Raw genomic sequence first — 13827 nt, 5'->3', positions numbered from 1 at the left:
TACCTGACTTATTTATCTGTCTCTGTCTGCTCCAGCCCCTAACTCCAGAAAAATGTGTATGTATAGATGTATGTATACATACATACACATTTACATGTTTATATATACATATATTCGTGTGTTGGGATTTTTTTAGCTTTTTTTTTTTTTTTTTTTTTGACATCTTTGCAAAATCAAAGAACATGCTTTTCACTACACTTAACTTGGGTCCTTCATATACACTGTTGTCTCAGTAAATATTTATAAAGTGTCTGCATTGTGCTAGAACTTACAGTCATAATGGTGAACAAAGCATAGCCCCTTAGTGTTATGTTACCATTCCTTCATATTTCTTACTGAATTAAATCCTAAGTATTTTATATGCTTGTGACTGTTGTGAGTGGTTTTTTTGTGTTGGGTTTTTTTTTTTTTTTCCTTTTTTAAAATTAATTCTTCATGTTTTCCAGTTGATTATCGCTGGGAGACCAGAAAGTTGTTCATTTCCCTTCAGGCCTTTCTAAAGTCAACATTTCTTGTGCCAAAAACATGTCACTCCACTCCCTACCAGTCTGCTCCCGGCCAGTCACATAGAGGTTTTTTCCAGAGTGCCACCTGCTGCTTGTTGATATTTGATAGTATTTGATAGTGACTCAGAATTACAGTTTGAACCATATCAGCTCCTAGGGATCTTCTTAAAAATACAGTTGTCGCAGAGACTTAATTGCTGTGCTGAAGTTCAGTGTGGAAAATTTTATGATGTCTGATTTCTTCATTCAGACTTATTTGCCCTCAAGGTTTTCTTTGTTCTTGAGCCTCTTTGCCTCTCCAGCTGTCAGTTTGGTTTTGTTCCCGTATGATTTCATGCCAGACTCTGATATAGGAATGAGGGCATGGCCAGAGGATCTGGCTCAGAAGTGAGGGAGGAGCTCAAGTAATTCAATTTTTTTTTAAGTTTTGCGTTCTTTGAGAGCACTCCTGAAAACTAAACAAGTGATAGAGAATTATTCTGTTCATCTTGTTCTAAACGTTCTGAAAGTGTTGTTACATTATAATACAGAAAAACACTTATCTAATTTTATGGGAACGTTTTCCCTAGGTAATGGCTGAGCTGTATCATCACTGTCTATTGATTTCCCCTCCCCCTTAAGGCTGTGCTAATTCCCAGCCTCACTCTGATCCATGTGGTATCTAACTCTTATCTGATGACTAGGGGTGTCTTTTCAAAGAGCATGGAGTCTGTCCCTGCAGCATTAATCATTCATATGTGTGATGGTGGTGGAGGGTGGAGGAGGGTAAATGGCTGTTCTTTAATTGAATCTCAACCCGGTTTTTGACTCCAAGTATTGTGCTTCCTCTATTGCATCACATACATGGCTAAACTTCTGTAACTGTTACAGATCCTCTGAGCATTGATTTATCAAAAACGTTTTGATACCAGTTATAGTTTGTGTTTCCACCTCCTGTTAGAGTTACAAGCTTCCAAAGTTTACTAGTGTCCCTTATGTATTCTCAGGAAAACCTTTCTGTCCTAATGTATTGAAATGTAAGGTACAGTGTGAAAGCTATAAGTCAAATGGATGTGAGTTTAGCTCAACCAGCTGGAGGACTGAGCAAGATATTTTACTTGTATAAATTTTTGTTTTGTTCTGTTTTTAGGTTTTTGTCAGTGTAAAATGAGGATGATAATAGAAACTACCTCATAGGATTATTGTGAGAATTAAATGTAATGATGTATACCAAGCATGTACCACAGGGTTTGGCACAGAACTGACACTTAAGAACTTGCTGCTAATATTATTATTGTGGTCGTTATGAATAATGGTGATAATTTAATCTATAGAATTCAGACATCTAATCCTTAGCCTTTGTCTATGACACAAAATCCTTTTAGTCTGCCTTCATGAAATCCTATCACCACCACCCATTTCATTTCCTGCTGAAGTTCTCATTTATTATTCTTGAGTGTATTATAATTTTAAATAAAGACGAAACAAAAATTGTACCCTTAATTTTAGGTATGGTTGTATTGTGGCTTTGTAAAAGGGAGACAGCATTTTCAGACTTGTTTCTTTACTTTATACATGTCCCTTATAAGTCTGAGTTGGTCAGGTTTCTTCATGTGCATTTCCTTGGGTGGTTTCTTTACATGGTTTTTTCTTTTCTTCAAGGAAGTCAAGATCATGTTGCCAGATTTAGTTTTCCAAAGCCATCCTCACACAGAATTATCTACCCCTAGGGTATCTATCCTTATTTTCTTACTGCTTATTTATGTAAGTTTTAGAGATCTGATTTCCCAAATTCTTGTCTGCTGATAGGATTTTGCCAGGATTCATGATCTTGGCTGTTGTCGGTTTGGGATGATTTGGTTCTTTTCTCACAAGTTTCCTATTACTTCTACTTCACTAACCAGTTCAGGTTTATAGGTCAAAATTGGGCCCAAAGTAACATTCCCCTTGTTAATTCATATGTTGTCAGGGGTAAATAAGAAAAGAATAAGACGCCCAGCAGCTGTCCAGATTGCTGCTATATTCTATGTTAATCCCATGATCTCCAACATAAAGGTCCCTTCTGTTTTCCCTCTAGATGGACATGAGTAATATGTTCCCTTAGCAGTTTCATTTCTTATTCTCTTTCCTTTTACCCTTACCTCTACCATGCACTCCACCCGTTTCTTGATTTTCCACACAGGTGTATACCTTCTCAATGATACTCAGCTTTACTTTCTTACTTTATTTTCCTCTTACTATTCATCAGTTCCTTCACCCCTACCCCCTACACACACCGCAAAAACCTTTCCTTTCCTGTGATTTATACTTGGCAATATACTGCCCGGAAGACCTTGGTTTCAGCTATAAACTTGGAGGTTTTGCTGTGTACCTCCAAAGCTTTGAGGAGCTTGGTAGGCTAGAAATGGCATAAAAGGACTGCCTCACAGTGTAATCTTACCATTTCTGGTTTACCCTAAAGTAGCTGGAAACGGATGAGAACTCAGTCCTTTTTATGAGCACTACTCAAAGTAGATGGGAAAGGCTTTTGTTTGTTTTTCCTGGTCTTATGATTAGATTTAGTACAAGTATAAACTGGGAAATACTTGAGAGAGTAAGTTGCTTGGGCTATGGGGATCAGTATTTTATGATTTAATTCTTCTAGTCCTTAGTTTACAGCTGGGTTTTTTTGCTTTGTTTTGGTTTTTTGTTTTGTTTTGAGAGGGGGACATTTTGCAATACAGTTTTAAGTGCCCTGCTGCATATGTAGGGGATGGGATTCCTTCTAGACTGCTGTCATTTAGTCCAAATTTAGAAGTGAGGGATTTAAGGCCATCAGTCAACAGCTTCCTGCATTTTGTGCTGTTCTCCATTGAAGTCATGATTAACGCCTGGGCTTTCGTTCATTTGGGTCCCCTCAGATACACCTATGAGCGAATTGATGGGCGAGTACGGGGAAACCTGCGCCAGGCAGCCATCGACCGGTTCTGTAAGCCAGATTCAGACCGCTTTGTCTTTCTTCTGTGCACCAGAGCGGGAGGCCTGGGGATCAATCTCACAGCTGCTGATACCTGCATCATATTTGATTCTGACTGGAACCCACAAAATGACTTGCAGGTAACCACTAGGATGATTGCTCTTTACCTTAGCTGCCCTGGATCCCAGAACATCATGATAGGGCCTGGCTTGGCTACAGAGCATCCATGATGCTTAATGCTGTGGTGTCAGCTGGATGACAGGCTTAGGGCCTTGGTCAGGGGGTGAAACTGAATGAAAAGTAAATGTCAACCCTTCCGACTAATTAGAGAGTGTGGTTCTTTCCATTAAATCAAATGATGTTTGACAGTGGTAGCCTCCAGATACAGACTAGAACTACTAATTATTATTATTATCAGAAATAAAGATATTAAGCTTGACTAATTCTCTAATTCTTGATATGTAGATGATTCGGGCATTTTCACTCAGTTTGTTGGTTAAGACGGTCATGTTTCATGTACAGTAAACGAGTTAACCCAGAGGGGTGGGGAAGTTCCATGGCGTGGCAGGGGCAACAGGGACAGCCTCACTAGTTCCTTTGCTCTCCACACAGTGCAACACGTTAGAGTGTATATGTGTCCAGTTAAGTGGCTTTATGGATTCTATTTTCTGGTTTTAGCCAAACTAAATAACCTGTGGCTTTAAAAGATTACTGCAAAGATTGGAGTTGATACATTTTTTAAAAGCTAACATAAACAAGCAAGAAAATGGCAGGGTCCTGTTTGGAGTTCTTCATCAACCCTGTATCAAAGTAAAAACAATGGCATTTTAACTATATGGGATGTGAAGTCAGCCAAAAAGGATTCTAACTTGTCAGTAAGACTATTTGGAATATAGATTTACAGTCAATATCATTGATGATGAACTTCATCTAAAGTGTATATTTTATATATCTTGAGATATTTACTAATACTAGGATGATTATGGGTATGTGGTGAAGACGGTGGGTGGGTGGCTCAAAACCTTTTTCATAATACAGGTGATTGATCAAAAGAAGTTTGGAGCCTGCTGTTTGACAGGATTCAAGAGGTACTCTAGGGGATACTGCAAGAGAAGAGATGCAGGGAAGAGGGCACTAAGCCAATGGGTATCTGGGCTTCTTTCTACCCACCCACTCCTACAGAGTTGCTACTTTGTGTTTTTCTTTCTCTCTCTCTTTTTTTTTTTTTTGAGACAGAGTCTCGCTCTATTCCCCCAGAGTAGAATGCAGTGCCACGATCTCAGCTCACTGCAGCCTCTGCCTCCCAGGTTCAAGCGATTCTCTTGCCTCAGCCTCCTGAGTAGCTGGGATTACAAGGGCCTGCTACCATGCCTGGCTAATTTTTGTATTTTTAGTAGAGATGGGGTTTTGCCATGTTGGGCATGTCGGTCTTGAACTCCTGACCTCAGGTGATCCGCCCGCCTTGGCCTCCCTAAGTGGTGGAATTAGAGGTGTCGGCCACTGCGCCCGGCCCTTTGTCTTTTTCATTTAATGAGTTTCCACATAAACTTGTGTTTGAAGAAAGCAGGCTATTAGTTGAAAACTAGTGCTTTAAATTATTAAGTTAGTGATGGTTAAAACTCTAAAAATAATGGTCGGGCATGGTGGCTCATGCCTGTAATCCCAGCACTTTGAGAGGCCGAGGCAGGAGGATCACAAGGTCAGGAGATTGAGACCATCCTGACTAACACGGTGAAACCCCATCTCTACTAAAAATACAAAAAAAAATTAGCTGGGCGTGGTGGCGGACACCTGTAATCCCAGCTATTCAGGAGGCTGAGGCAGGAGAATGGTGCGAACCTGGGATGCGGAGCTTGCAGTGAGCTGAGATTGCGCCACTGCACTCCAGCCTGGCCGACAGAGAAAGACTCTGTCTCAAAAAAAAAACAAAAACAAAACTCTGAAAATATTTCATGTTATACATCATAAAGTAAACTATGTTCAACATGCAACCTCAAAGAAAACCAATGATTATAACTAGCTTACCATCTTTCTACTGGTGAAAAGGTGGCTGAAAATGAGTTGCTAAATATAATGAATAACCCATTTTTAAAGGAGTAACACATTGAACACTAAAATAATAATAAGCAAAAACTAATATTTGATCAGCTCATTATCAAGAACTTACTTACAACAATGATACAGATTAAGGGGTGGAAAATGATTGCCTTTTGGCCTGCTGCCTGTTTTTAAAAATACTTTTAATGGAATATAATCTAACCCATTTGTAAGTATATAATCTATGGCTGCTTTCATGTTATGGTGGCAGAGTTGAGTAGTTGCAACAGAAACCTCATAGCCAACAAAACCTAAAATATTTACTATCAGGCCCTTTTCAGATTTTTGCCAACCCCAAAACATGATTTCTTAAGTCCTTGACAGTTATAAAGTTCTCGGCTTCTTTGTGATGCTCACCTGACTGTGAGGCATGGCAGCTGGGAGAATAATGGCACAGGAAACCAAAGTTGAATGGCCAGTTTGAGAACACCTGGCTGGACATTCCTAAAGGGATATCCAGGAGGATCAGTGGAAGCATGGGGCTGGCAACGGCTCATGGCCAGAGGCAAAGATTTTGGAATGACCATGCTTCACCGAGGTGAAGTCTAAATATTACCAATTGAATAGGTGCAGTGCCAATGGGAAAAGCAAGAACCTAGTGGAGTGAATATTCAAACCTAGTGGAGAAGGCGAAGTCATCTGAGGTGACTGATTTATATGTGTAGCATCCAGAGAGGTTGGGTGGGGCTGTCCAGAATGAGGGTCTTGGATGAAGGGAGAAGCTTTGGAGTAGCTGTTCTCAGTGTCCACTGCTGGGGAGCTGGCAAGAGATGAATTAAGGAATAGCAGTGAAGTCCAAACTGAAATTGGATAGTGTGAACTTTATTAGTGTGTTGAGTCAGTTTCTGAACTTCCTCTAATGCTCAGCCTGAATGAAGAAATGAAGAAGACCAGCACTGCGGAAGATCCAAGGTGGAAGATGCAGGGTGGGAATTCGTATGGAGAATGCAGCAAAAGGTTACCGCGTGAGAAAGAACATTTGTACAACTCAGAAGGAATCATCCTTTTTTTTTTTTTAATGTCTAGGTAGAGATGAAAGAATTGAGAAATGTAGAGCAGTTTTAGGACAGGGGACTAGAAGAATGGCTGTTAGTGAGTGGGACTGGTGGGCTATAAAAAAGATGTGATAGAGGAAGTTCCAAATTCTGTGTCTCCCACAGAGATGGAGCAAGGTTCTTGCTTGCTTGGTGTGATGAGGAAGAGAGCAAAAGGGTTTTTCCAAAAGCAAGAGGGCTGGAGACTGTCCACGGAGCGATGCACACTCCCCACACAAACACACACATTCCCATGCCCCTTGGCATTTGCCCTTGCACCCACGTGCTATAAATATAGAATATTTAATCCAGAGAGAGTGTGGAGACTGGGACGCTGAGATCATCGTGTTCCTCTTCCCAAATCCTCCTCTCCTCCTCTTGCTTTCCAGAAAATGAAGGCACAGGTTCATTAGGATCCAGGATAGAAACTGCTACTACTTAGGAATAACAAAAGAGATTAAAGTTAGCACTGAGAGATCTTAACAATATTATTGTTTTAGCTGGACTATTAAAGGAAAACCAATTTTTACATCCCCTTAATGGGGAGATCTTATCTAGAGTCAGGTAAGTGCCACACCCTCTCCCAAACCTTGAATATGTCTGTATTAGCATCAATGTGTGTACAGAATTGAAGGGTATCAGTTCGCCTTTTCTCACCATCATTTAGAAGACATAGGCTCTAATTTAGTCCTGGCACAGCAGCAGCAGCAGCAGCAGCAGGTGTTGTCTAGGTTTCCGATAACACCTAAGGTTAAGAAGTGACACAAGACGATAACAGTAGCCTGAGAAGGAAAGACAAATGAAAAACTGGGTTTTTATCTTCTTTCTTCTTAGAAGTAGGCCACTGTTGCTGCTACCCCTGACGGCAAAGGCAGACCTCTTGGGAATAACATGGTATCATGCCCCCCTCAGAGACAATAAGCACCTTCCTCTTCCATTGTTCCATGATACTTCTGCTTCTTTCTTATTCTCTGGGGGACCTTTTGCACCTGGAGGCAAGAGTTCCTTAGGGTTGAAGAGGGTTCAAGATAACGGTGGTGGGCTGCACAGTTCTGTGTCCTTCCTGCTGCTAAGGTCCCTGAAGGCGGAATTCAGAAAGTGTGGGAGCAGATGTCCCGGCCAACAGCACAGCCACAGGATAATGCAGCTGCTGCATGTCTCTGCAGGATTTTGGAAGTGAGTTGGGAGTCCAGAGTGAGGAGCCAGGCCCTTTCCACAATCGCCAGAAGGAGGTCTCAGGAAACCCACACTGCTCCGAGGGGGAGAGGTCACTGGACCCCTGTGCCTCTTACTCTGCTGCCACCATGTTGCTTGCACCCCCTATTTCTTTTTAATTTAATTTTATTTTTTCAGAAGACAAAATCTCACTATGATGTCCAGGCTAGACTGCAGTGGCTCGATGTCAGTTCACTGCAACCTGCACCTACCTCAGCCTCCCGAACAGCTGGGGTTACAGGTACAAGCCCCATGCCTGGCTAATTTTTGTAATGTTTGAAGAGAAGAGGTTTCGCATGTTACTTAGGCTGGTCTTGAACTCCTGAGCTCAAGTGACCCACCCACCTCGGCCTCCCAAGTGCTGAGATTACAGGCCTGAGCCACTACGCCCCGCCTACATCCCCTATTTCTTGACAGTGTGTGTGTCTGGAGTTTGGAGGATTGCACCTGTTGAGTTTTCTTTGCTATGAGAAAGTAATAATTTGTAAATGTATACACAAATAGTATACTATGTAGTCATTTATTCAGTGACTATCTCTTGATCACTGGAACATGCCAGGTGTTACTTAAAGTATTGGAGAGACACCGGTGAGCCAGACTGACACTTTTATTTCAGTAGGATAGGCAGACAATAAATGAGGAAAAATAAGATAATTACAGATAAGCAATATTTACTGCAAAGAAAATAAAATAAGGGGATAAGAATGATGGGAGTTGAGGCTGGGCGCAGTGGCTCACGCCTCTAATCCCAGCTCTTTGGGAGGCTGAGGCGGACAGATCACCTGAGGTCAGGAGTTGAAGAGCAGCCTGGCCAATATGGTGAAACCCCGTCTCTACTAAAAATATAAAAATTAGCCCAGCATGGGAGTGGGCTCCTGTAACCCCAGCTACTCGGGAGGCTGAGGCAGGAGAATTGCCTGAACCTGGGAGGTGGAGGTTGCAGTGAACCAAGATCATGCCATTGCACTCCAGCCTGGGCGACAAGAGCAAAACTCCATCTCAAAAAAAAAAAAAGAAGAAGAAGAATGATGGGAGTTCTTTGCTCTGATTTAGATAAGAGTGGTCTAGGAAGACTTCTTTAAGAAGATGACATTTGAGCAGAAATAATGAAAAGGATCTTAAATTACGAGATAAGAAGGAAGAATGTTCCAGACAGAACAAAGAGTATGACCATGTAGAGTGGGATGTAAATAGGTGGCACCCCTGAAGCTCAGGATGGGACAGGCACTTATTACACAGCACCAGTCCTAAACAGAATGAATCAGGTTCCTTTTGAGTATGCTGCTGCCTCTCCTTGTCAATGTCCTCTTTTTTTTTTTTTTTTTTTAACTCCTTTCTGCTGCCCAAAAGCACCCCTTTCCCATTCTGTGAATTCATCTGTGCTTCCTGTTCTCAGCTAGTTCTTGACTTATTTACCTGACAGATTTAACCTCAGAGAGGGTCTTGCTATGTTGACAGCCCAGATTGGTCTCAAACCCCTGGCCTCAAGCAGTCCTGCCTCAGACTCCCAAGGTGCTGGGAAGATGGGCAAGAACCACAACACCCAGCCTGTTTTTGTTTGTTTGTTTGTTTGTTTGTTTCATTGTCAGAACATCGTTACTCAGTTCTCTTTGGCCTTGCCCACCACAAATGTATTAAAAAATAAAGAACAAATTGTGAGCCCACAAATCATTAGAGCTCTATAATTTTCTCCAGGTATCGTAGCACCACCGCCCCCTAATTGTGTTTTACTCCAAAGGTTTTTATATTTATACCTTTGCTGATGCATTTCCTTTGAACTTCATCTGAGTTCCTGGCCCTGGTTCTGAATGTTTCTTTCTCTACCTCATGTTTGTTTGGTCAAGTTCTCTTAGGAAAATAAAGAATGGTTTGAGATTTGACTGTAAAATGATGAGTCTCTTAAATGTGATGGGACTCACCCTGTTGTCCTTCAGGTAAGTCATCTTGGGGGAGAACATGTTTATTTCTATGTAATTTAGCTGTTTGTGGCCTCAGCTCTTCCAAACAGGGGTTTATTTTTCTCGGTTAACAAGTCCAGAGGTAGGCAGTTGAGGACTAGTGAGGCGACCTCATAGTGTCGTCGGAGTCCCGGGTTCTTCCTGTCTTTCTGCTCTACTGGCCTCAGTATGTGTGGTTTACAGCCTCTTGGTTCCATCCCAGAAAGGAAAAATAAGGAAAGAAGGCATGTTGGATTTTACTGGCAAGCAGAACTTTGGCACATATCTTCAGGAGGCTCTGTTACACCTCATTGTCTAGGACTGTGTTACCTGGCCATCCCTGGGAGGTCGGGAGTGTTTTGGTTGAACATGTTGCCGCCCTGTACAAGAATCAGGGTTCTGGTAGTGAGCAAGAAAGAGATGGATGCTACGAAGGCCATTAGCAGTGTCTGCAGGGCTCCTCCATGATACTTTTGCTCAGAACTTTTCAACTCCCTAGAGTAATTTACCCTCAACACCATATGAGCCAGAAAAAGAAATCAGGTCTCATAAACCATATTGTTTAGCTTGATCACTTCCTTAATTTGCAGAATCATTCATCAAACCTCCCAGTAGCAGAGATTTGCTGCCGCTAAAGGTACAGAAAGAAGGTCCAGCAACGAATTATAATAGCCAAAGACTACACAACTCTATTCAGCAATAGATGACTAATTGAACAAACTATAGTATATTCAGCTTTGAAAAAAGAATGAACAGTATCACTGTATCCTGCTATGGAATTGTACCCTGGGTATATTGTTAAGTGGGGAAAAAAATAAGGTAGAAGAAGTTTGTACTGTATGCTAGCGTTTATCTTAAAAGGCTGTGTGTCTTTGTATCTGTCCCTTCCCTACCGAAGATAAAACTAAAACAAACTTCGTGTGTGTTTTTGTTTTTGTTTTTTTGAGACGGAGTCCTGCCCTGTCACCTAGGCTAGAGTGCAGTGACGTGACCTCGGCTCACTGCAACCTCCACCTCCTGGGTTCAAGCAGTTCTCCTGCCTCAGCCTTCCGAGTAGCTGGGATTACAGGCACGTGCCACCATGCCTGGCTAATTTTGTATTTTTAGTAGAGACAGGGTTTCACCATGTTGGCCAGACTGGTCTCAAACTCCTGACCTTGTGATCCGCCCACCTTGGCCTCCCAAAGTGCTGGGATTACAGGCATGAGCCACCGCACCCGGCCTACAAACTTCGTTTTTAAATGGTTACCCTTAGAGAACAGGATGGAAGTGACAGGGAAATAAACTAGTTTTTCCAAATATGCCTTTTTGTGTATTTGACTTTGGAACTCTTTTAAGTATTTTACCTCATTATTAAAACAAAATTAATTTTTTAACCTTTTTAAAAAGTTGCAAAAATTATGTAGAATTCCAATGTACACTTTACCCAGCATCCCTTAATGTTGACATTTTATATAACCATAGTATAATGATTGAAACCAAGAAAGCAACATTGATATGATGCTCTTTAACTAATCTACAGACCTTATTCATATTCATTCCTTCAGTTTCCTAGAAATATTTTTTTTTGGCTCAATATCCACATTCCATTTAGAAGTTAGGACTCCCTAACCTTCTCCAGTCTGTAACAATTCCTTTGTCTTTCTTTATCTTTCATGACCTTGACACTTTTGAAGGGTACTGACCAGCTGTTTTGTGGACAGTTCTCAGTTTGTATTTGCCTTATGTTTTCTTATGGTGAGATTTGAGGTTACGCATTTTAGGCAAGAGTATCATAGAAATCATATTACATCCTCCTCAGTGCATTTTATCAGGGAATGCATGATATGACCTACATCTTATTACTTGTGATGTAACTTTGATTACTTGGTTAATGTGCCATCTGCCAAGTTTTTCCACCATAAAATAACTGTATTTATCTCTAAAAATTAGTATCTTCTGAGTGAATATTTTGAGACTCTTATCCTGGTTTTCATCCTACTTTTGTCCATTAATTTTAGCTTCCATCAATGGTTCTTGCTTTCAGTAAATTATTACCATGGTGTTTAGCTGATGGTAATTTTCTATTCTCATCATTCCTTCTACATTTATTAATAAGAATTCTATTATAACAAAGTTGTCCTTTGTCTCCCATTTATTTATATCAGTATTGACTTGTGGATATTTCTTTTATTTTATAATCCATTACTCTATTTTGTTTTCAAGTTGTTCAGATTTGGCCATTGGTAGCTCCTTCACATTGGCTTCTGTGTTTTTTGACATGCTCCCATCGTTTTTTTGAGTGCTTCCTTACTTTCTGGCACCATGAGATGTTCAAGTTCATGTTACATTTTTCCTGCCCCCGCCTTGGAATTGACCATTCTCCAACGATCCTTGCTTGCTTTTACTTCAGAATAGCATTTAGAAACCAAGCTCTGGCTACTAGGTATGCCCACTGCTACTGGAATGTTGTTGCTTCTAGAACCTCTTTGCACATGGAGCTAGGAAGCAGATGTATGCATACTTACACAAGCACTTACACCACACAGCTATATTTATTCTGTATATATTCATTCATAGTGAATTTTCTGATTACAGTGCGGCATCACAGCGTTCATTATAGTCTCCTCCTCTTCCTTATTTGTAACTTCTTTCTCTGGCAGGATGAAGCCTGGACCTTGTTATCATAACACGGTATATTTACCCATTTATTTCATCCTAGTATACACATCAAATAGTTTTAGAATTGCTAACCCATATTTTGTGAAAAATACATTTACCAGAATATAATGTTGGTCTATAATGGGTTTTGGGCTTTAGTATTACAGTATATAATCAGAATACTATTTGCCAAAGTTGCTTAGTTTAGTTGTTTTCTTCACCACCTGCTTCAGTGTGGTTAAATTAATAGGGGGAAACATCAATTCCTAAAACTCAAAAGCAAAATGAAACAATTGAATCTAGCTGTGTATCAAGTGAATAGCATATAACTCACAGAAAAGGATTATTTCAAGGGTCTATATTTGATGTTTATACATTTTTATTTCTATATAATTTCATTTTGCAACTCCAGCGTACCCTTTATCCAGATTCACCAGCTGTGTTTACATTTTGCCTCATTGACTCTATCATTTTTGCCCTTTCTCACTCTCTCCTTTGTGTCTCTATCCCTTTCTTTCTCTGAGTACATGTATAGACACCGACATCACTTTTTGACTGAGATATTTGAGAGTAAGTTGCAGGCACTGTACCCCCTTGTCCCCTAAATACTTTCATTGTGTATTTCACTAAGTACAAGGACTTTCTCTTGTTTATTCACAGTTCAGTTCTCAGAATCAAGAAATAAAAATACTGTTCTCCAATCCACAGTTCATATTCAAGTCTTATCATTTGTTTCAACATATTTTATAGCTGTCATTTCCCCAGTCCAGGATCCAATCCAGGATCACCCATTACCTTTAGCTGTCGTGTCTCTTTAGTCTCCATTAATCTGGATCAGTTCCTCGGTTTTTCTTTTTATTTTATGACCTTCAAGCTTTTGAAGAGTACTGGCCACTTTTTTTGTAGGTTGTCCCTCAGTTTGAATTTGTCTGTATTTCCTCAGGGTTGGATCTAGGTTTAGTACTAACACAGAACTGACACAGCCATCTCAATATATCACATCAGGAATAACATGGTGTCCATTTGTCTGATGATGGTAACTTTGATCACTTAGTACAGTGATGTCTATCAGATTTCTCCACTTATAAAGTTTCTGTTTTTCCCTTTGAAAATAATAAGTAATTTTGGAGAAATAAATTGGAACTGTACCTATTCCTCATCAAAGTATCATCCATTGGTTTTAGCATCCATTGATTATTTTTGGCTGAATCGATCATCACTTTGATGGTTACAAAGTGGTGATTTTCTGTCGCTCTGAACTGGTTAGTTAGCATTCTACTATAAGGAAGAGTGTTCCCTTTTTCTCCCATTTATTTATGTCAATATGAATACATGGGTTCTTTTTTTATGTAGTGAGTTATAATCTGTTACTATCTTTATTTTGATGTTCTGTTCGTATAGTTCTAGACTTAGCCAGTGGAGTCTCTTCAAGCTTTAAGTGTTATTCTCATATGTCTCTCTCA

The 13827-nt window shown here is 40.3% G+C and overlaps 1 protein-coding gene across 6 annotated transcripts in view; it reads left to right on the top strand.

Moving 5' to 3' along the window:
- Window positions 1-13827, top strand: part of CHD6 (chromodomain helicase DNA binding protein 6) — a 221366-nt gene that overhangs the window by 145211 nt on the left and 62328 nt on the right. For all 6 annotated transcript variants that reach the window (XM_031656781.1, XM_017944807.3, XM_003904734.5 and 3 more), the window contains one exon: window positions 3386-3581. In XM_031656781.1, coding sequence (XP_031512641.1) covers window positions 3386-3581 — 196 coding nt within the window. The remainder of the gene's footprint in view (window positions 1-3385; window positions 3582-13827) is intronic.

The sequence above is a fragment of the Papio anubis genome, chromosome 16 (assembly GCF_008728515.1).
Source record: "Papio anubis isolate 15944 chromosome 16, Panubis1.0, whole genome shotgun sequence".
NCBI classification, from domain to species: Eukaryota; Metazoa; Chordata; class Mammalia; order Primates; family Cercopithecidae; genus Papio; species Papio anubis.
The sequence above is the reverse complement of the archived record's forward strand: the minus strand, read 5'-3'. Positions and strand labels throughout refer to the sequence as shown.